General features: G+C 33.5%; 1 protein-coding gene and 2 long non-coding RNA genes across 3 annotated transcripts in view; 1 reads left to right on the top strand and 2 right to left on the bottom strand.

Moving 5' to 3' along the window:
* Positions 1–812: 812 nt before the first annotated feature.
* The window catches only part of LOC117680732 (prostaglandin E2 receptor EP4 subtype), a 44,095-nt gene continuing 19,923 nt past the window's right edge, over positions 813–24,984 (bottom strand). Inside the window, exon 2 of the mRNA XM_034443130.2 lies at positions 813–1,733. Within this exon, the coding sequence (XP_034299021.2) occupies positions 1,461–1,733 (273 nt within the window). The 3' untranslated portion in view covers positions 813–1,460. The remainder of the gene's footprint in view (positions 1,734–24,984) is intronic.
* LOC117686139 (uncharacterized) lies at positions 5,098–10,743 on the bottom strand. Its single transcript, XR_010712277.1, has 3 exons — positions 9,718–10,743; positions 6,412–8,005; positions 5,098–6,348 (listed from the first exon to the last, which is right to left on the bottom strand). It is a non-coding gene; the product is annotated as an uncharacterized lncRNA (long non-coding RNA).
* LOC117686140 (uncharacterized) lies at positions 19,257–23,723 on the top strand. Its single transcript, XR_004599418.2, has 3 exons — positions 19,257–19,680; positions 19,777–19,949; positions 23,482–23,723. It is a non-coding gene; the product is annotated as an uncharacterized lncRNA (long non-coding RNA).

Genomic DNA, 24,984 nt, shown 5'->3' with positions numbered 1-24,984 from the left:
ATATGTGCGACCAGTTCTCGCCAAGTACCATTTCTCGCCAGTGCATTGTTACGTCATTTTATCACCACATAATTATATGCGAAAAAACGCCGTAACAATGCATTGGCCAGAAATGGTACTTGGCGAGAACTGGTCGCACGCCAGTAGTGTTTGACCCAAGTGGGTAATTCCTAGCCTAATTAATGATGACCTTGCTTTGTTTAGGAGACTTCACAATTGCTCCAAAATAGGCGAATACACATGCATATAACATTTTGTTTATCTTAAAAATTAAATTTAGCAATTTCCAAAATGTTAATGTGCATTGGAAGAAAAAGAGCAATCAAGAAATGATTTAAATTTTTCTACTGTACACATATAAGAATGTAAGAAGACTGAATCTTTAGAACCACGTTTGATTCAGGGGGGGGGGGGGTTGATGTGGAGTATAAACGTTTAATTTGAATCAATTATAGTTATTAATTTTAACTTCAATATTAGTTATTGATCCCCAGGTAGAAACATGTTCAGCCTATGCGAAGAAAATGAACGGAAACAGTTGGTGGACCGACCGACCGAAAGGGGGGGGAGGAGGGCATAAAAACTTAGTAAGCCATTAGGTATCGAAAAGCTTTACAAAGCTTTGAAAAATGTTGTCTTTGCAATATTCGTTTTATCTTACTTTCTAACAGTTATAGGATTGCCATATAAAAGGACAAATTAATCATCCTTATTATTTAGACAGTAATCATTAAAAAAATTTGTGACTCATTGTTGTATAAAAATAAATAACAAACTCACGTTTATATGAATTTTATTATTAATTCATGGACATAAAAAAGAATATCGGATGTATGGACGAATAAAAAACATTAAAACGATGTATAATTACTTTTTCATATTTGTAATAAGAAATACAATATCAAACGTGAACATAGCGAATGTGGCTTAATGAACTTAGAATCTAAGTCTGGTTTTAGATATTTTTTCATGATTGAATGAAAATCAATTGAACCCACGAGTTTTCTATTAAAAACGATACAACTTTTCGTTATGCAACCCTTAGTGAGCTCCGTTATGAAAGATTTCCAGCTTAACAATGTCTTTTAGATTGATATATCAAAGATTCTATTTTAAAAGTTCATTTAACAAAACTAATTTTGTCTCACTTTATGGGAAATATTTTGAGATAACCGCAAAGATTTGGTTGGGATTTCTATTCATGTACAAAAGCGGACTAGAGAGTTTGTGCATCAGAATGGCAATGCTAAATTCTTAAAATAATATACACGGTTTTCTAAGTCTTACAACGTTGTTACATGATGCAATATAATAAATACGATGCAGATATGAATCTAAAAAAAGGTTTCTTTTCCACGAAAAAGAGGTCCACATGAACATGATGCGTCATTAATCAATTTCACCGTAAAAACATCATCATGCTAAACAAGATGTAGGTAATTTCTACATATTTAGTAATGTTATAACTGTGTAGAACATGTCGGGGGTGTGGATGGATTCGAAACTCCGCATGCTCTTGTAGCTTTTGATTCTCTGGTGATAAATATAGTTGGTAGGTGGTCACTGTTTCTAACTCTTTGAACCAACTTGGACATTTTCACTAGATTTTCTTTTCTGAGAATGATATATATCCAAGGGTCTACAATAGCGTTGCTTATGGTCATGCGCACTGCTAGGAGTTCATCTGGTCCATTTTTGGGATCACTTGCGCTGGCGTTAATTAGCATACGGACCTTCAAAAGACAAAGCAATTATAAGGAAGTAAAAGAAAGCCTATCTAATATGAAAATGGTCATTTTCTATACCTATTTTACGCTTTTTAAGTGATACCCTTTCATTATGAATTCATTAAAAACAATCTATAATAAAACCATGATTGGTGTCTGATTATTCTGTGGTAAACTTAATAGTACTAGTAAGAGTTTTAAAATATCGCATATTAGCTTGGCTCTGCTCTGGAAAAGTATTTCCAGTTCTTATGTTATCATATTTAAATGGGGAGTGAAATTGTTACAACATTTGAGAGGAGATCCACCATCGATACGAATTTTCAAGCGTGATACTCATAACAGAACGTGCGACAGTGGAAATACAGCATTAGCTCTTGCAGATGTCATGCAATCTGTCACAAACACTACGATTGACAAATCAAAACTTATCGAAAAACTTTCTTAAGAATAGATAAGATTTTCCAGATGGAACACCGTTTGGATCTCGATTGGATCGATCATCACGACACGAGTCTTTGATTCGAGACGCCTGTGTACGTGAAATAAAACACCGATAACAACAAAAGTAGAAAAAAAAATTTAAGTGTCATATTAAGGTTTTACATAACAGGCAAAATCAAAGTACTGAAGTACTGTCGGGAGTTGATTTTATTGATTATTATCAATTTTAAAATCAACGATATCTTATTTTGCCTGGCAAGTAGTTTCTAATCTGTATTTGAATTAAGCACATATTTATAATATAAATTCTCGAACTTTTTTGACAATAAATTTCGAGAATCATGTTGTGTAATATTTAAAGATAGAATTAATTCCATCAAACTGTGTTTCAGTCATCGAAATGTTTCTAAAATTGTACACGTCTGGATCCAAGCAATATTGAACTCTAGTCTCGTTAAATCAGACGCTCGGCTGTCTCCGTTAATCTCCGACTACAAAGAGAGACTCTTTGCTTGTCGGAGATTTACGGATACAGCCGAGCGTCTGGTTGAAGGAGACTATATTGAACTCTGGCGTAGGAATACGTACAATTACAATAAAACAAAACAATTAAATTGTTCGTACTATATAAAATCTGACTATTTTCAAGGTATTTATAAATACGTTTCCTTGAAAAACAATGGTACAGCATACAGTACACCGAATTTATCTATTATTTTCAAGATCTAAGTCTTGTCAGCGGTGATGATTTGTGCTTAGACCCAACACTGTTTTATTTTCGGTTTGCCAGAGTAACTGCATAGGAGAGTTGATTCAAATCAACTCCCAAAAATCATTGAACCTGGACCAAATTCGAACCTGGTCTGTTTTCTAGTAAAATACATGTACCTGTATATGCAAATTAAACTTTATATATCCATCCTATCAAGAGTTCGAGAGCAAAAACTGAAAATTTCTTATATTTGTAATTTCTGATTAAACCTGTAATGCCATTTCAACTTAATATATATACAACCCCTTTATTATATTTGGAAGTCCAAGAATCATGCATGTATATGTAACTAAAATATCATCAAACTTAGACAAATTCGAACTTGACCTGCGTATCTCTACGATGTATCCATAGTAAATTTTAGTTGAATGTGTGCAACTATTGCCAGGTTAATGAATGTAAAGTAAATGGCGGAAAAGGGTACCACTATATGCCCCATCCATTTTCTTTTAAGGGCATAAAAATCTATTAATTTAACCAAACTTACATAAACCTTTAACACGCGAGTTGTTAATTTTCTATATCTTTTTAAAGGGGAAGGAAACTAAAAATATGTTGTACTATAAATCAATTACTTTTCATCTACTATAATTGTAAATCGTATTTATTTTCATTAAAAAAAACCCCCGGAACAATGAATAAATCAAGAAAATAGATCGCTTAATTAAAATTTCCCGCCGCTGTGGGAGCTGCCATTGAACTTTAATCTATGACATCACACCATCTATTCCGGTTCGTTTTTATCAACATAGCATCAGTATATCAACAAATCATGATATTCGCTCTAAATAACAAGTTCTGGGAAATTTGAAAGTCGATTTGAGATATTCTTTTACCTCTGACTTTCCACTTAATTACAAACCAACCTCAAAGGGAGCATGTTCGACCCCATATTGGGGTCATCAGGAAAATAAGGCAATTCAATTTACCTGTCGATTGTCAGTTAGACCTTTTTGATAAAGTAGTAATACCGGTATTATTATACGGATGTGAAGTATGGGGCTTTGAAAACATAAAAATATAGAATGTATTCATTTGAAATTTTTGAAACATATACTGAATTTAAAAAGTTGTACCCCATCATACATGGTTTATGGAGAAATCGGAAGGTTTCCGTTGTCTGTTAATATCTATACTAGAATGGTTTCAAACTGGGCAAAATTGTTCACCGGACCAGAAAATAAAATTGTTTATATACCTTATAAATACTTGTTGATTCAATGTAATAATGAAATTTTTAAGAACCCATGGATTGATTGTATACATTCTATTTTTGATAAGTGTAGGTTTTCAAACATTTGGAATGAACAATGTATTGTAAATGTTAATTGGATTACAAATGCTGTCAAGAAATAGCTTAAAGACCAGTTTGTCCAGAAATTGCAAAATTTTTCAAAAGGTCATATATATAAAACTTTCAAATTAACTTTTGGATATGAAAAATTACCACTAAAACTTCGAAAAATACTTGTTAAATTTCGAATGTCGAATCAACGACTCCCTGTAGAAGCTGCAGGTAGATGGTTAGGCATTCCTCTGTAATGCTCTTTCATGTATTAGACAAAAATACTTGGAACCTAGATTTTGTGAAAGACCAAACACTTTTAAATTTTGTGAATTATCGTCTACTTTAAAACTTAAATTTTTTGAATCAGTCTGTCCTCCTTGAACATTTGGACTTTTTTCTCATATTGTTTCTCTAATTTTTACTGTACATGTACCTCTGACTCTATACCTACATTTGTAAATATTTATATATATGTACCTCATGTACCGTTGACGGTTTGAGGGAAATAAATTGAATTGAATTGAATCGATGAAATCTTAAAAGCGGAGGTTGGTATCGGAGGAATCTCCACGTAGATGCCACGTATCGTAGAAAATGTCTGCCGTCGTTATTTTGACATGGTACTTCCGACTTTAGAGAAATTATTCAACATCTCGATTACAATTATGACATACTTATTTTGTTAGCGAAGAAGTTGATTTGGAATAAAAATTTACACGAGGGTAATTTAAACTTTAATGATAGGAGATTAACAGCTGTCATTGCATACATAACGCGTTCCAAAATAAAAACAGAAAATCTTTTTGTCTGTTTTGAACGTTTTACCACATAAAAGCACAAATATAAGCAAATCAAGACAGTTTAAGCTTTATTTTCCGCATAACACATCATAACACCTAACAAGAAATCAAGAAACTCTTCAGAATAGAAATTTACCCCCAAAAACTAACCAAGCTTCTCTGTATATATAATATGAAATTAAGAATTTTTAAGGGGGATATTAGGAGAATAAACAGTCAAAGACAAATGCAAAAACAGTTACTGATGAAAGTGAAGCTTTGACATATCCTAAAAATTATACAGAATATATTTAAATTCTATTTACAATAAATTGTTATTTTCAAGAAAAAAATCTAATCGTTTTTTACAAAGTAAATTTACCCCCAAATACAATGCAGTTTATGCAAGCGATTAATCTGAGTAAAGTTCGACAATGGATTATATGTTACACTGTTCGGGCAAATTTACCCCCAAGATGAAACATCGTCTTTACAAATTTTCAACCTTAAAATCTATACAGGCATGCATATCTGTTGCAATTCTTTGGGGGTAAATTTCTCCCAGAACAAGACGACATCAATACAAAGTCGACGCGATATAGATATACAGAAAGTGACTGTGTTGCAATATCTTTGGGGTAAATTTCCCACAACACGACATCTATACGATCTCAAAGCCTTAAGTTTACAAATAAACAGAAAATAACTGTGTTGAAATTCATTGGGGTAAATTTCCTCCAACACAAGACATCAACCCTACAAATTTGAAGACTTAATGATAAACAAAAAAATGACTGTGTTACAATTCCTTGGAGTAAATATCCTCCAACACAAGACGCATCTTTACAAAGACAATGCCTTACAAAAAAAGTTCTGTGTTACAATTCTTTGGAGTAAATTTCCTCCAACACAAGACGCATCTTTACAAAGTCAAAGCCGTAAATTAAAATCCTAAAAAATGACCGTGTTTCAATTCTTTGGAGTAAATTTCCTCCAACACAAGACCGCATCTTTACAAAGTCAGAGCCTTAAAAAAATGTCCGTGTTACAATTCTTTGGAGTAAATTTCCTCCAATACAAGACCGCATCTTTACAAAGTCAAAGCCTTAAAAAAAATTCTGTGTTAAATTTCTTTGGAGAAAATTCCTCCAACACAAGACCGCATCTTTACAAAGATCTTTACATCTGTGTTTAAATTCTTTGGAGTAAATTTCCTCCAACACAAGACGCATCTTTACAAAGTCAAAGCCGTAAATTAAAATCCTAAAAATGACTGTGTTTCAATTCTTTGGCGTAAATTTCCTCCAACACAAAACCGCATCTTTACAAAGTCAGAGCCTTAAAAAAATGTCCGTGTTACAATTCTTTCCAGCACAAGACGCATCTTTACAAAGTCAGAGCCTTAAAAAATGTCCGTGTTACAATTCTTTGGAGTAAATTTCCTCCAACACAAGACCGCATCTTTACAAAGTCAAAGCCTTAAAAAGTTTCTGTGTTACAATTCTTTAGAGTAAATTTCCTCCAACACAAGACGCATCTTTACAAAGTTAAAGCCTTACAATTCTTTGGAGTAAATTTCCTCCAACACAAGACCGCATCTTTACAAAGTCAGAGCCTTAAAAAATGTCCGTGTTATAATTCTTTGGAGTAAATTTCCTCCAACACAAGACCGCATCTTTACAAAGTCAGAGCCTTAAAAAATGTCCGTGTTACAATTCTTTGGAGTAAATTTCCTCCAACACAAGACGCATCTTTACAAAGTTAAAGCCTTACAATTCTTTGGAGTAAATTTCCTCCAACACAAGACCGCATCTTTACAAAGTCAGAGCCTTAAAAAATGTCCGTGTTATAATTCTTTGGAGTAAATTTCCTCCAACACAAGACCGCATCTTTACAAAGTCAGAGCCTTAAAAAATGTCCGTGTTACAATTCTTTGGAGTAAATTTCCTCCAACACAAGACGACATCTTTACAAAGTCAAAGCCTTAAAAAAGTTTCTGTCTTACAAATCTTTGGAGTAAATTTCCTCCAACACAAGACGACATCTTTAGAAAGTCGAAGCGATAAAAACAAACAGAGAATGATTGTGTTGTAATTGCTTTGGGGGTAAATTTCCCCCAATATAAGACGACATCTTTACAAATTTTAGGACAATAATAAACAAAAAAATGTGTGTGTTGCAATTCTTCGGGGGTAAATTTCCCCCAACACAAGACGACATCTTTACAAAGTCGAAGCATTAAAAATAAACAAAAAATGACTTTGCTGCAATTCTTTCATGCAGTCTCATGACAATGCGGACAGTCAACTTATTTACACTGGTCGTCTTATCAAAGACTGTTTTGGAATGCTTTAACTATACTTTGAATAAGTGTAGTATTTATTTATTTTCTTTAATCGCTAAAAAGCTACGTATTCTGTTTAACGATAATTTGGAGGGATGATCGCATTATTAATCAAAATTTAGCTAGGAAGCCTTTATGTAATTTCTGGCATTTCGGGTACATTGGTTCCTGTGAGGATTTAAAGACCTACACGCCAAGCTTTCACAATCGTACTTTTTTGCGACACTCGGGAAAATATATAGCGTATAGAATAAGATCTCTCGAGAGTAACGTTAGATGCCTATATAAACTTATATTGTCTTCCTATTCAAATTCCTCGAAAAATATCCACCCTGACGCGCTGATATGTTTTCACGAAAGTTGTTGCCAATAAATCCTTCCAACACATCCAGTCAGTATCTCATGAATATTCCGTGTCTGATATACATGTAGGTGTTCAACATATTAGTCCTGATACACAACGGTTGGGTCTCATTTTATCCGAAGTAACAGTCAGTATCTCATGAATATTCCGCGTCTGATAAACATGTAGGTGTTCAACATATAGTCTTTATAACTGGTCCTGATACACAAAGGCTGGGTCGCATTTTATCCGAAGTAACATGTGTTCCCCACTTCAAACCAATCCATTGTTTATTCAGCTACATGTACCTGATGAATAATTAAGATAAAAATTGACTATAATAGTGGATAGTTTGTATTTGTATCTGAGGAAAAGAAATCTTTTAGAACACAATCAGAATATAAGATTTAATAATTTCACATGACTTGATTTTTTAATTGCTTATTAACTTTTTTTCTGTTGAAAACACTTATTTTCAAAGATTTGTGGCAAATCGATATTGGGGGGGGGGGGGGGGTTGGATGGGGCTCTATACAAGTTGACAAACATACGAAGAATCATTTGATTAAAACTATTCGAAATTCTAAGCATAATTATTTATTTGAAACTGCAACAAATTAATGTGCGTTGTGTATGATGGATCGATGTATCAAATTGTATTTAAATGTATGATGATTTGAATTTCCGCGGCCGGTTGTTTATTATCTTACTTTAAAATTATTCAAAATTATTCATATCATCGTGGACTTGTATTTTTTTCGTTTATTATATAAGGGTATACACACTATCTCCAGCTTTTTCCTCATATCTCAAATAATAGATATATTAACAGGTTTTTTTCTAGAATAATATCCTTCATTCTTTGTGTATTGAAAGCTGAAGAAAATAGCTGCCATATCGAAGTATTTTTACAGCTTTGAAAACTAAACGGCTGCATAGGCGCTCCCCAGCTAATTTTGTAAATGAAGAGTGATATCTATTTATGTATCTTTACCCTCTATACTATAAAATCAATAGTACAGAGGGTAGACATATATAAATAGATACCGTTCGTCATTTACAAAATAAGTGGGGGAGCGGTTACATTTTTGCAGCCGTTTAGATCTTATAAAGCGTTATTCCGAAAGCGTAAACAACGCTTAGAAATATTTATTTGTTTATGATGTAAGATTTATTATATTTTCTAACGAGCGCTTTAAAATAATTTACCTGCAAGCTTTTAATCAAACTGACAACGGTTTTGTTCTAGTTCGAGTTTCAATTTAAAGTTCCTTCGAATTTAACATCCGCTGTTTTAACAAGTGCGCACATACATGTACATGTATAGTAATAACCTTAAAGCGGGAACAAGGGTGAGAAGTATTTTAGATAATATTCAGTTACGCTTTTTGTACACAAATATCAAGCTACATCGGTGTTTTTGTTTCAATAAGGCACTGTGGGGGAGGGGGATGGGCACCCAGCAGACATTTTAAAAAAAAAAATTAACATATAAAAAACGAAACTGAAAGTAAAAGGAATACTACGCACCCCCCTCCCCCTCCCCACGGTGCTTATCAATACATCTACAACTTTCACGTTGAATGTGTGCAAGTGGGTGTCTAGAATTAATTGAAAACCCATTTTCGCTTATCCTCAAAATTCTTATCCGAGGTGATTGGGTGCTTTTGGTGGGATAACCACGGTGCATATATAAATTTAAAAGTAGATTTTGAATGTCACTGTTTAGATTAACAAGGACTGGTATATCTAAAAAATTATAAGTATATTTTAAATAAATTTAATTTATAATAATTTATTAATAAAAACACGGATTTGAATTCTCAAACTTTGAATAATGGGCCATGTTTTTGTTGAAACAAAATCAAGCCCTCGAGTTCATGTACATTGCATAATGACAGTTTAATATAAAATAAAAATATACATGTATGAATGGGGTGGATTCCCTTATTTCAAGTTTTAAATGTTTTCTATTATGCGAGGTATTCTGAAAGAACAACATAAAGTTTTAAACAGATACCTTTATCGCTGTTCCACTTCACTGTATACTTCCTCCAAAACAATTTGGCCGACTTTTCTGTAAGCTTGCAGATCGCATTTTATCACTATTCTCATGAGAGATAATTCCCACAGCGGTGGGTCTGAATTATATGCTTCACGGCATTGATAAAATACAGATTAACTTTTCCTAAAATTTGCAACGACGTACACTGATTTTGGGATTCATTCACGGTCATTGTCTTCGCACTTCTGATGTATCGCTATGCAATGTATAAAACATCAGGATATGAAATGACCCTACAATCATCATCAGCAATATATATCAACTTTATTCAAAATTTAAAAACGATATATCAAGTACAGTAATAGCTAATTTGTGATTTGATTAATGTAACCGGCCTCCTATATACTCCCTGTAGAAAAATAATAGGAGCTAATTCGTTGAGAATATCATTTTTTTTCGGGAGGGGGGTCCTACATGTTTTTTGCTATACTAGTATGTAAATTAAGTACTGAAAGTGGTTGTGACAACCTCTATCAATATCTATTCTAAAGATAGAAATATTTTGTGATACAGTTTGTTTTTCGAGCTACATAATCTTTCTATGATACATGTACCAACAACCTATCATATAAACCATATTATAAACATATTTTGCAACTAAATCTGGTATCTGATACCAAACATGGCTGTTATTTTACATGTTTTGCAACCAAGTTGTGAAAACCCCAATTAACTATATACTTTTGGGTGTTTAACTGCATGCCATTGTGTACATGTGGATATTACATATTTGGAATGGATGCATTTGTATTCGTCAAAGGTGTTTCATCTTAAATTATATTCAAAAGAGACATACCTATAAAAAGAAGCATGCACAGGGTAAAAAGTTTTGAATGAAACTGAAATTTACTGTTACACACCATGACTGACCATGGGTTTTGACCTATTAGAACTTTGTGACTTGAAAGAAATTAAAATATCATGACAGTTTTTAAACTTGTAAGCGCATAATTAAGATGTGCCGTTTACCGCATGTCAGGTATAATCACGTTAACTCGAAATCTTAAAGGCAAATACAATGTATAACATTACAACATTCTAAATCTGTCTTTCTTCATTGGTCGCTAATCACGCATTTAAAGAATTATAAACGTGTATTTTTGCAAAGATTCCTACGATGCTTTGAATAAATTGTTGCCTTTACGAAAACCATTCTTAGGCCCTGTCACATTGTCCCGATTTACACTACAATTTCTTACAAATTACAATTACAAAATTTTAAAGTCGAAATTTTCGCCAGGCCAACTTGCGATAAATCTGAGACACTGGTTTTTTTTTTCAAATCTTGAAAGAAAGATCTATATTTATAACAGGAGAAGTCGTGGCGATTTACGTTCTACGCACAGATATCTTGCTATATATGAGTAGGTAGATAAAAGACAATTTTATTTGCTAACGATCAGAAAAACACTGGAACTAACACAGAATATACAAGATATACACACATGAGTTTAATGCATGCCATGAGCAGGTGCCCGAGGCAATATTGAAAATATATTAGAGTTCTGAAATTGTCACGAATTGCTTCAACTGAAAACGTTCGTTAAAAATAAAAATAAAAATATATTGTTTGTTACTTTTTACAATAAATTTTTACTTATTGATTTATCACAAGAGAGAGAGAGAGAGAGAGAGAGAGAGAGAGAGAGAGAGAGAGCTTTTTTTCGAAATAAGAAATATATAAATAAAATTTTTAACACAACATGTTGTTACATGTAGTGAGACAGGTACCCGAAGCAATGTTTGAAGTATTTTACAATTTTGAAATAAGATGTTTATTACGGGGCGCTCTTTCCCGTACATGACTAATTCTGGGCCAACCTTGAGCTTATTCTCTTGTTGTTGGAACCAGCCTCATGAAACAACTATCACCGTGCAAAATTCACTGTTTAATTATAACTTTATTTTGGACTTTACTTTAAAAATTCAACATCTGTTTCGTAATATTTTCTCACAATTTATTTCTTACTAAGTTACAAGTTTATTTTGTGATTGACACTTTTCGGACTCTATATGTGATTTCAAAGAGACAGAGTGCCACGTCTCAAGGACTGTTAATCTCTTAAAACAACAATGTGCAATTATCAGCTTTACATGTCTTGGACATCAAAGACTCATTGAGTTTATTTAATTATTTTATATCTGTGAACCTTTCACTCAGCTTACTTATGTCATCACCTGTCAATTTATACTTATTGTTCAGATTCTTATAAATAATTATGTACAATTGTCAATCGGCAGTCTGGAATACGGCGGCCAGCCTCGGCCACGTCCGACTCACCCAGAGTCTTGAGTCCGGAGGCCACTACTGGCCATATCCGACTTGTTTGTAAAATGTCCGTCTGTTAAAATGTTTTAATGTTGCCATCGCTGAATCTCGGCCAATAAATACGGAATCCTTCATCACTTGGTTTACTTCTCTGGAACTGTATACTGGTGGACCTTTGGGAATACGGCAAACCTACCCTTCGTTATTACCCTACGGCCCACAGCGCGCCTACACCTTATACCCTTTACGCCAACATTCCCTCACCCGGTTCGTACTGCACACGACCGATGCAGATCCAGAAGAATTCTCTAGCACCGTAAAATCTACGCGGTCACACCTCCAACAAGCCAACACGCTTTAGTTTTCAGACTTTTATATAGACTTTACATGAAATATACTTTTATGTGAGTTTGGTATGCATCAGCACTGAAGGTCTGGTTCCAACTGCCTTTAATTTACAATTCAGAATTATTATAATCAAATGAACAATGTAATAACACTTTGAAGGATTAACATAATATGTACAGAAGTAAGAAAATCAATTAAAGAACAGCTATTGAGTGATTCGTGACATTTTAGCAGCATGTACATAAAAGGATAATAAGATGAAAGAAGTTTTGATAAACATAAACAGAAGTCAATTAAAAGATTAGCTGTCCCTCACTGAGTGTGCCTCAGGTTGGATTAATGCTGCGCTGAATTTATAACGTCTTTAAAACAGTTGTCGAAATAGATGAACAGTTTTAGTAGCAATTAACACAAAGTCCGAAAAATTAATTTACAAAATAATTGAAAATACTCCAAAAGATTGAATTTCACAACGTGACATGTTGATAAAAAAAAATTCATGCATTTAGTTACATGCAATAAAAACATTTAACGAAGTAAATTCGCTACAATGTTTTGTTAGATTACGATTATCTAGCTTCAAAAAGTAGATTAGCGATTAGGTGACTTTGTATTGGATATTTTTTTATATTAGTATCTCTGTTTTGAAATTAAGATGTGGAATGTCAATAGGAGAGTTCTTTTAATTGACAGAGGTATACCAATTGAAAAAAACAAAACAAAATTATAGATCAATGGTTTTAAGATACCCTCCTTTGGTTTGACAAGTAACTAAAGAACAAGCCTTGTGTATATCACAATACAGGAAACCAAACTGAATATTACAGACGAAATAACTACCTACTGTAGCATTGTGTATGTGTCAATTTCAGTCTAAGAAAGACGTTTAAATTTTGTGCACTGCAATGTAAGAGACAATCTATTGAAAGGAAAATTCAAAAACACTGCTTAATACTAGCAACTAAAGTTTTCGACTTGTTCTTTCAATCTGAATCATTAACAAAGACTACATGTACACATTTATATTATTCTTTCATTTACATGTACAGACTAAAACATGCACATCATAGGCACATAGCAGCATCAGCCGGAGGGGGGGGGGGGGTGGGGCTGACACCCCCCCCCTTACACACAAGCACTATATTCTCGCTGAAAACATTTTTTCCAAAATTTACATATTTAAAAGGGGGTTTCTAATATGGAGTCCCCTACCCCCTTTTCCGAGCATGTTAGAGATTCTTACTCTCCAATGTACAAATACTTTATGCGCGTTGAGAACTACGAGCATGCAGTAATATGGCCAGTGTTGAAAATTATTATATATTTCTTATTTCGAAAAAAAGCTCTCTCTCTCTCTCTCTCTCTCTCTCTCTCTCTCTCTCTCTGTCTCTGTCTCTGTCTCTCTCTCTCTCTCTCTCTCTTACATGTACAAATAGTTAATGATGCGCGTTTACAACTAGGAGTATGCGGTAATATTGGAAGTGTTTTAAATGTCTCTCTCTCTCTCTCTAAAACTGTCTGCCTCTCTCTCTCTCTCTCTCTCTGTCTCTGTCTCTCTCTCTCTCTCTCTCTCTTACATGTACAAATAGTTAATGATGCGTGCGCGTTTACAACTAGGAGTATGCGGTAATATTGCAAGTGTTTTAAATCTCTCTCTCTCTCTCTCTCTCTCTCTCTCTCTCTCTCTCTCTCTCTCTCTAACTAATATAATTTTTGTACGAAAAGTACACATTATTCAAACAGGGCAACGATTATATTAATACATGTAGTATGACAGTTGATTTAGTGGTAATTGCAAATTTGTACTTATAATTACTGACCCGGAAATAGCAAATTTAACGACACCAGATAAAATATGATCGGTATAATATTTATAAAATAATCGAAAAAAAGATATTAATATAAATTTAAAGACGTTTTAAGGGATGCAAATAATTTGCAGATTTGATTTGTGGATTAAGGTGTCCTGTGTTATCCATGAATAACAACTGGCCCTCCTCAAACCGTAATCATAATCATTTTCCCCCCAAAAATGTTACTCAGGGGATTTTGACTTATAGTGCTCTAATAATTTAACTGCCGCGTGGTACTCTTTTGTTCTCATAACGAGCAGGCAGATCAGAATAATGTGTTTTATTGTTGTTTTGTTTTGACAGTCATGAAACAAGCATTATCATTATACCCCCGTGTGATATTTCTATATAATGCGTCATCTGGGTAACTTAAAAAGTCATCCGACAGGTGACCAACAGAACGTCGTATATCCCGCGGAATAAATACTAGTAACATGTTTCACCGCTTTGAAAACCTCTGGACATTCCATTCCAAAGTTTAAAAAAGAACAATTCTCCTTGAGAAATCTCATTTCTTTCCATCGATGCCCTTTGGGAAATACAATTTTTTCTTGGAGGGGGGTCCTATTGTTATAATATATAAATAGTGCCTGTTTGGGAGGGTAACAGTTGAAATTGACACCCCGAGAAAACCATTGTCAACCGACGCGAAGCGGAGGTTGACAATGGTTTTCGAGGGGTGTCAATTTCAACTGTTATCCTCCCAAACAGGCACTATTTATTTTGTTATACTGAATGTCTTTTTTAAAAATTTTAAGAAAATTTTACTGCTTTTATATAGGAATAACGTGAATTCTACAGCGAACCGTACGCGCATAATTTTCGCGCATGTAACATTTTTTAATGTTACCCGTTGCCAAGTGCGTTGCTAACGCTGAGGGTAATAGTAAATATTATTAACTGCGTCTTAACCAATCAGATTTCAGTATTTAACATGAAAGTATAACAATCTTTATTGTTGAATAATATAATTATCACCATCATGAAATAAATGTAACTGTAATATTTAATTCAATTAATGAAAAAAGATAATTAATAAAGAATACATTTCAGAACACAGGGAAGTAAAAATACTATGTGTGTGTATGATATTAGAAGATTTGCAATGACTACCAGTTGTACATTAAATTCAATAGAAAAAAAACCGCAGCAAATCACTTGCCATCCGATTCTTTTTTTCCACCAACAAAAAACCTTGTATTTATCAATTACTCGGTCACACCATCGTAATCGAATCAAATCTCGCTTCATCTCTATGTATTACAGATACCCAATGAACACTCTTAGCAACTTGTAGGATACTCGGTCTAATATATGTAAACTCTAGTACTACGAAGTCTTGCGATGTCAATTAGATAGTAGTAGATACGACTCAATCTACGATGAACTCAGAATAAGTTCTACTTTTGAAGTCGTGCGTTATTGTAGCGCAAAACTGTATCAGCGTGATGTGTATCAACAGCGAATTAGAGAAAACACATGAATATCAGTAAGTCACAATATGATTGGACATTACTGCGACGAAGAGAGCTCATGCAGAAATCAGATTTAGAACGATGGAATACAATATTATATATATTATATATATATGTAGTACACTGATTGAAATATCATAATCAGTTTGAATAACTGTAACAGAGATTTGTTATGAATCTTATTGCTCCAATTAATATAATGTCATTAGAGGCAATCCTCGTTTGTAAACTTTGCACAAGCAACATAATTTTGTACGAGTATTTCTACCAAAAATAGCCAGCGTTACAGGTGCAATTTACGATACATGTACATGTTTATTTGCTTAGCGTCAACTGAGATATGATTTCATAGCAGCTGCAATTAAATGTCGGTCCGTCTGGCTTCGGCCTGTCTGTCTCTCTCCATTTTGTCCATCATCTGTTCCACTACAGATGCCCCCCCCTAAATAATGTAATATAATAAACCAGCATTCTGAGAGCATTGCAGAGGCAATACACGTCCCGTACCGGTTTGTAATTATTCTATGAAAGCTTCGAACTTCGAAGCATACATCTTTTTTCAAAACTATTATAAACGAGATGTTATGCTTTAATCAGAGATAAAAGAACAAGGGACATTCAAACTACATAGTTGATATGGAAATTAAATAAAAAATTGGTAAAATAATACAGTATACTCTTTATTCATCTCATGTAATTTCGCCAAGTCCTTTAAGAATTTGCTGGTAGATTTTTGTGAAAACAATGCACTGTTATGCAGAATATCATTTCTTACCGTCTTCTGTACCCCGAATCAACAGAACAACCCGATAACGAACCCGATCGTAATAATACAAAAAACCCTGTCGATTAAATTTATAACAAAATGCTTGACACTATTTAACAGAAGTCATTTGTTTGTTAGAAACAATAAAAGGAATTGTACAAGTAATGCATGCACGGTATTATTACTGACTTCATACTTTCCTCGTTTATTCAATACACACCTAACCTGATAACGAACCCGAACATTAAAAAATTGGAATATAAAAAATTAATTTTCTCGAAAATATGTCAACCAGACGCTACAAAAGTGTAAACTGTAGTTTGACATTTGAAGGTGTTCAGCAAATTTCATATTATTCCTCAAACGCATAAAGAAAAAAAATGTGGAAAACTGAAGTGGGATAGACGAACGGACCGACAGACAGACAGACAGACGGACTGACGGACGCTAGACGAAAGCTATAGTCCCCTCCGGTGAAACCGGTAGGAGACTAATAATATATTACATCTCCGCCGTAATTTATTTGCAATGCAGATAATGGTTTTTCATCCAGGCTCTTCTTATAAATGACAATTGAAGACTTCAAAGTCTGATGGGCACATCAAATAACATTGACTTCACACAAATCTGTTTTCAAATGTTTTTAAAACTTAATGCATCAACGTTTATTCACATATACACCAAAAACTAAAAAAATTATATTCCACGAATGTGTAAAAGAGCAATCGTTGCACAGTACGAATACTCGAGCTATGTTAACGAATCAAATCTAGATAGGTGACACACTGTCAGTATTAAAGCTAATGCGAGACTGGCTGTTATTTTTGATGGTGCAATAACATTTATGTGCAGATTATCCTTTTAACATGTTTATGAATAAACGCTTGCAATATGACAAAATGTAGTTACTATGCATAAATCAAGATATGTCAGGGGGACAATATGAGAAACATATACCCTGATAGAAAGTGTTGTTGATTTTGTGTAATTTTAGCCTGCATGTGCAGTGTGTACAGAGTATTACGACAATGAATATACATGTATCAGCCTGAAACAAAATATGTCATAAGATCTCATGATAGCGTTTTCATAAAACTAATAAATCTAAGATAAACATATGGTTGTAAGAAATTTGAGAATAAGAGAATACTGAACGTTCCGGTGCCATATCATACATTGGAAATAAACTCGGTAATTAGTCCGAAAGAAACATAAACTTTGTGAATAGAACTATGAATATGAATATGATTTTGGACATCACCAAAAAGTTTTTCTAGAGATATATGCATCCCATATTCTACTGGAATGTGACAGCAATTTTTTTTCCCTCGGTATGAATGAAATTCTGGCAATACTGTCAATTTTCTTGAATATCCCGAGACTATATTAACTATTGACGTAAAAGAGTTGTACTATGAATGATATACTTTAAAACATTATTTACTTTTGAAATGCAAGTGTGCCAGAAAATTTTAAAGTTCCCAAGGAAAATCTCCAACATGATACAGATCTGTAAACTTCTCTCTCTCTCTCTCTCTCTCTCTCTCTCTCTCTCTCTCTCTCTCTCTCTCTCTCTCTCTCTCTCTCTCTCACACACACACACACACAAAATTCAGAGAGGTATATTAAAAATCAGTTATCCCTGTGTATATGCGTCTAAATATTTACATAACACTTCATGCCTGTGACAGTATCCGTGTTTTGACCACGTCTTATCGAATATGTTGAGCCACCTTTTTTTTTGGGGGGGGGGGGGTTGGGGGGGGTTGGGGGGTTTAATGTTTCTGAGAATCGAAAGCTATGTGACATAATACCGTTAACAGGGTTTACATGTAAACCATAGTAAAAAGGTAAACCTTTTTCAAAATTTATCCGAATAGGATCGCATCTGTTCTAGTGGCGGATGATGTAGCGCACACATTCAACAAGTCACATCAAGTTCAATGGGACGACGATTGCTTGTTCCATCTTTTAAGCAGATACACTTTTACCACTTTTTGTCATATCTAACTATTGAGACCTTTATTTAACAAACAATCGATAGAATATCAAAATTTTAAACTACTTCGAATCGAAATAGTTTTTAAACGAGACAAAAAATAGCAAAACATTCCATTATTATAATATAGCTTCTCGCATTTAGTCTGAGTTATTTCTTGTTTCTTATGTGACCTTTTCTATTAAGCATAGACGCACGTTCTATGTTGTTACTGCTGGAGACTGTTTTTATTTAGGCTAGAACAGACAAGTTACGATTAAATCATATCTGTAAATCGATATTATCTACCGGTTACAACTGATTTAAATAATAACTAATAATTATAATTGTCAACGTTGCAGTCTACTTTTTTCTATTTTGCAATAATATCAAAATGAACTTCATATTTTAGAAGTTTATTAAAACATGCAGCTATCACCTTGATTGCTATGTCAAATTTTAAAATACACCTAGGACATATCAAACGATATCTATGAACAACTGTGTTGGATGAATGAAAAAACCCGTATATATGCAACCGTCTTCCTATTTCACATATTTCTGTTTAATTCATTTACTGCTCAAGTACAAGTTTAGGGAATGCTATTGACAATTGTGTCAGACATTATTAAACATGTTTTTTCGTGCATGTATTATAAACATTTATTAAATTAATAATCGAGATTGTATAATAACTGCTATGTTTCACGTATCCATCATGTTCTGGCTTATTGAGATAGAGATATATGTTTATAACAAATTAGTCATATCATCAGACTATAAGCGTGTTTGAACTTCGATTCTCTGAGCAAAGTCCGATACTTCAGGTGTTACTTGCTGATCGAGCGCGGCTTTCATCTGTGGAATTCTTCTTTTCAAATTGAACAGCACGTTTGAAAACACGATTAACGGAAAAACCACAGACAGGCATTCATCTGACCGATAAATTGCTATGACACCCAAGGGATCTCTGAACATAGCGGTCAGTGCCAGCACCGACATTGCTGGCCATAAATTGTGTTTAATTCCTACACGTCACTTTGAAATTCCCGACAATGAGACAAAGAGATAAAACGCGACGGCAAATTTATGAAGACTCCTTTTGCATTGTTTTGTCAGCTTTATTTCTGGCGGAATTGATATCGGTCCCCCATGATCAAGAGCATCAACTGTAATGTCGATTCATCTTTTTATCAATATACAATTGCGCCATATCCAGAATAGTACAAGTAAGTCTACCATGATACTAATCAACAACAGTCATACTGTATGCCATTTTACATAATACCATTATGTATTTGATAAAATCTTTATTTTTATTCAAGAATGACGAACTTTGCTGGAATATTCGGGGTATACGCTCGGACTTTCTTTGGTTCAACTTTAGGAAACCCTAGCTGCACAAATGTGGTATATCTTAATGCCTCAAAATGCGGTCAGCCGATTCGCATGGGATAATCTTTATAACAAGATCATGGCATGTTTGTACACATAAATGGTAAGTATATGATAAATAGTTCATTTTGTGCATTGTTCTTCAATGAACTCATAATCGAAAAGACATTGTATACTCTTCACGTACTCTAAAATGGTGAATATAAAGGCGGATATTGAAAACGCTTAATTAAGGAGTATAATCTTAAATATTTGTATTACTCTACCATAAATAACGCACTTATAAATAACCAATTCTTTGTGAAGGTAAATGACGGGGGGGGGGGGGGGGGGTCATGTTAAAAAGTTAAATTCTTTTTTCAGTGCTGGTCCCGGAACGGGTGGAGGGGGTGGGGCTTCCAGATCCGCGCAAGAGATGCACTGTACCTAAAATTTAATCAAAATATGAAAAAGACTAATTGTTCTACTCATTCTTCAGACAGGATTCTACAAAAATTAAATAGGTGCTAAAATTTGCTTGCGAAAATGACAAAATTATAGCCCCGTCTTCTCAAACTCCTGAACATACCACGGTTAAGAACTGTGCGTCCTGTGAACGTGCTAATGGCACAAGCTCATTTTGATTATAGACGAATGTCGAACTTGAGAAATGTTTTCGCGGATTTTATTGTTTCTCAAGACTTATTCTATATCTATGCATGTTTTCGGAACACCTCGTTGATCATATAGGCCTATGTAGTGGATAACGAGGACGTTTTGGTATATTGTGTCAGTCATGCCGTACGGGCAAATAAGGCGATAACAAAGATAAGTCATTTGAACATTATTGAAATCCAACCTACATGTTGATTTTTCTAAAAACCGTAGATGAAATAGATAAAACAAAACAATAGAAAAAAAATTTGTCAAACACATAACTTTAATCGAAGGCCTCTGTAAGTAAATCCCTAGATTGTATACTTTTTCAACATATACAACATACTTTTTTTTTTAGTATTGAAAAATCGGGGAATCTTATACATGTAGTACACACACTCAGAAACACATATGAGTTTATTAATTGTTGTAATATCTGTCATCGGTAACAAAATTATTACAGATGTACGCTGTCCGATAACTAATATTAAACCCTCGCGGTTCGTGCATCACCAGATGATATATATGAGAATGTGTACGTTTCTAGGAAAACTAAAGAATAGGATGTATTTGGATTCGTACTAGTGCATTCTTTTTATTGAGGGATTTGAAAGCTAAGTTAAAATCCTTTAGATGTGATGCACCTATCGGGATGATGTTCATACTCAAATTAACCCTTCATAAATCAATATAAAAATACACGAGCAAGTTTAAAGCAGTCATGGCGGGTCGCGCATGATTTATTAGAATTGCACTTTCTATTGACAGGAGTATTGGAAATTCAAATCCACAAATCCGTGCCTTTATACATATATTTTGAAATAACGATATTCTTATAGGCAGTACACGATTTATATTTACAGTGACCCCCCCCCCCCAACCCGCAAAAAAAAGAGGTCATTTGTCATTTGACGGGAATATTTTACATGTACATGTATGTCATTGCAGCTTACATGTATGTACGGAAGCGTATCGGGGCCAACACTTGTTGTGTTATAACTTATATACATTGTCATACTTTTTATCGTCTTATCAACATATAAACTATTATGTCGTTTTAATTATGCAAATATTTTCCATTGTATTGAGATGAGCTATCATAATTTAAATCATCTTATTGTAATTGATCTGTATTATGGCTATATCGATTTAACAAAATAAGGAGTTAAAAATAATGAGTTTTAGATATATCGAGAAAGAAATGTTGACATAAAACAATGTAAATGTATGTGTATTATATTAAGCATATTAACATAAATGTGTTTTCATTTCTTGTAAACATATGGTAAAAAATGATGTTATCGAATAAAATTTCGCGGGGGCGGGAGTGCTGATGGTGCGTCACCTCTGAATCTAGCTGTAGACTGACATTTGTGGAATCATTGGAATTCGTGTATGCTCAATTTTCATGGATTTCGTTAATGCTAATTTTCGTCAACCATGAATTTAAATCCACAACCATTTATGAATAATAGTATTATTATATTCATAATTTATAATAAAATTAATTCCACGAAATGTTACCATTAACCTATTTTTAAAAAATAGCAAATTACAAATATTGGCTCCATGAAATTCAATCCACAATGAAGGAATTTAAAGGGGCATGGTCACGATTTTGGTCAAATTTTATTTTTTCTGTTTTTATTATTTACAATGCTTTTAAGACGTATTTCTTCTTATCAAATTAAATTTGGGTGCCAGTCGATGAGTTTTAAGCAAGATACAGAGCAAACAATTCTTCGTCATGTAAACAAGGCTCGTGTCCTTTTTTTGTTTACATAGGTTAAATATACCAGTAAAAAATCTTTTTTAAGCTGAGGGGCATTTTTTAAGCTTATTCATCTTAAGCATATATAAACAGTTCCTAGCGATTAACACTTTCAGTTGAGGTCTAAAACTGGAATTTTCACTTCAACATTCAAAATGTAAACAAACGCTTTGTTTACATAGCGAAGAATTATAAACTCTGTAACTCGCTTATAACTCAACAAATGACGCTCAAATTTTGGTTGCCTATTACAAATGCCTTGCTGAAGCATTGTAAACGTTAAAGTCGAAAAAAAAAAATTTGACCAAAATCGTGACTATGCCCCTTTAAATTCTAAAATTAAGACATTTCTTTTAATGTCAAACATCCAAATATCTGCATTTGTAATCGTAGTTAGGGGTGGTAGACATGAACAGTCCTACCCCCAAATTATGACCATGATTGAATAATCAAGTTGTTACAACCGTTTCCCATCGATGAGGTGGTTAATATAATACGTGTAAGTAAAGAGGCCCATGTAGTTTTAATGTTCAATCACAGGTATCTGTCTCAAAACTCATATCACGTGTTTATTGCAGAATAACCCAAACATGCATAGAAGATCATAAAGAACTGCTTAAATAAAGTTTATGCAGCGGTCCTCTAACTACGATTACAAATACTTATACTAATTTCAATCATTATAAAGTAATTTCTGCACTTTGTTTCTGATTTATATCAAAGTGTCAATGTCATTCTACATGTGTCGTTACAGCTATATTCAGAATTCAGTGACGTCACTTTCAGAACTCCTGCGCCTGCAAAGTTCATTCGATAATATTTTCGCAATGCGTTCCCTAAAAATGAAAGCATATTGATATCAACATGGCTATAAAGCATTTATTTTATTGTTCTTTGTCAAATTTTCTATCTTAATGTCTTTTAAAGTTGAAAAAGCAGGGAGCAATAAAACTGGTAAAATTCAATAAGGTGATTTAAATTATATAGAAATCACATGATACAATTCAATTCATTTGCATTTATAAATAGGAGGTCACAATACTTTATGTGTTGACAATACAATAAAAAGAAAGACAATTTATAAGTTGAAAAACAACAAGTGTAGGCCCCGATACGCCTCCCTACTAATGAACGTTACACAATTTGAAACGATTATATGACATTACCCCACTTAGTTGTCAAAAGCATCTTAAGGTGATTAATTTCATGTTTGTCTTTCCTTTTCTAGAAACTGAAGACTAAAGTCCAAAACCTAATACACTGAGAAAGCGGAAAGAAAATGATACTCAAGTTCATGATAAGCATAACTACTTCAATTAATAATAAAACATATATGTTTATCATTCTAGAATGATTTCTTTATTAAAATAGTTTTATTGAATTGTTTTAGTTTTTCAGTGGATTTTTTTTAATCAGGTCTCATTTGTTTGCAACTTTATCTTCATTTACTAAATAATATTTTGATCTTGATTGTGAATTGTTACATAACATCGTCAACGTACATGTAGTTTAACTGATGTTATGAATATCATTTTATTTAGTCAATAATACATTTCTTGTATTGTTTAAACTATGTGTCGAGAGTTAAGAGTGAATATACCCAAAAATTCTAAAGATGTACATGGATGCGTATTGTATACATTAAAGTTAAAAATTACGATGTCTTGTGTTGGGGTAAATTTACCACATAAAACTGCAAAACAATCATGATCTGTATATAGTTTATAAGGTTTTAACTTTGTAAAAATGACGTCTTGTGTTGGGGGGTAAATTAATCCCCCAACAATGCAACACAGTTATTTTTTATTTATTTCTAAGACTTCGATTTGTAAAAACGTCGTCTTGTGTTGGGGGGATTTTTAAACCCCCCCCCCCCCCCCCCCCACACACACACACAAAAAGAAAAAAGAATTGCAACACAGTCATTTTCTGTATTTTTTTTTTTGGGGGGGGGGGGGGGGGCTTCGACTCTGTAAAGATGGCATCTTGTATTGGGGGAAAATTTACCCCCCAATGAATTGCAGCAGAGTAATTTTTTTCTTTATTTCTATGGCTTTGACTTTGTAAAGATGTCATTTTGTGTTTGGAGGAAATTTACCCCCAAAGAATTGAAACACAGACATTTTTTGTTTCTTATTAGGTCTTTGACTTTGTAAAGATGTCATTTTGTTTTGGAGGAAATTTACCCCCAAATATTGCAACACACGCAGTCATATTATGTTTAATTATATGGCTTTGACTCTGTAAAGATGTCATCTTGCGTTGGAGGAAATTTACCCTAAAGAATAGCAGCACAGCTTATCTCTGTATATTTTTATGGCTTTGACTCTGTAAAGATGTCATCTTGCGTTGGAGGAAATTTACCCCAAAGAATAGCAACACAGCTTTTTCTGAATAGTTTTGTATATTTTTATGGTTTCGACTTTGTATAGATGTCATCTTGAGTTGGAGGAAATGTACCCCCGAAAATTGCAACAACGTCATTTTTTGTTTATTTGTATGGCTTTGAGATTGTTTAGATATTTTCTTCTGTTGGGGGGAAATTTACTCCCAAAGAATTGTAACAGAGTCATTTTTTGGGGTAAGGCTTCGAGAGTGTCAAAATGTTGTCTTGTGTTGGGGGAAATTTACCCTCAAAGAATTGTAACACAGTCTTTTTCTGTTTATTTGTTAGGGTTCGACTTTTTTTGTTTCTTATTAGGTCTTTGACTTTGTAAAGATGTCATTTTGT

Source organism: Magallana gigas, chromosome 3, assembly GCF_963853765.1.
Source record: "Magallana gigas chromosome 3, xbMagGiga1.1, whole genome shotgun sequence".
Taxonomy (NCBI): Eukaryota; Metazoa; Mollusca; class Bivalvia; order Ostreida; family Ostreidae; genus Magallana; species Magallana gigas.
This window is presented reverse-complemented; position numbering and strand designations above follow the sequence as displayed.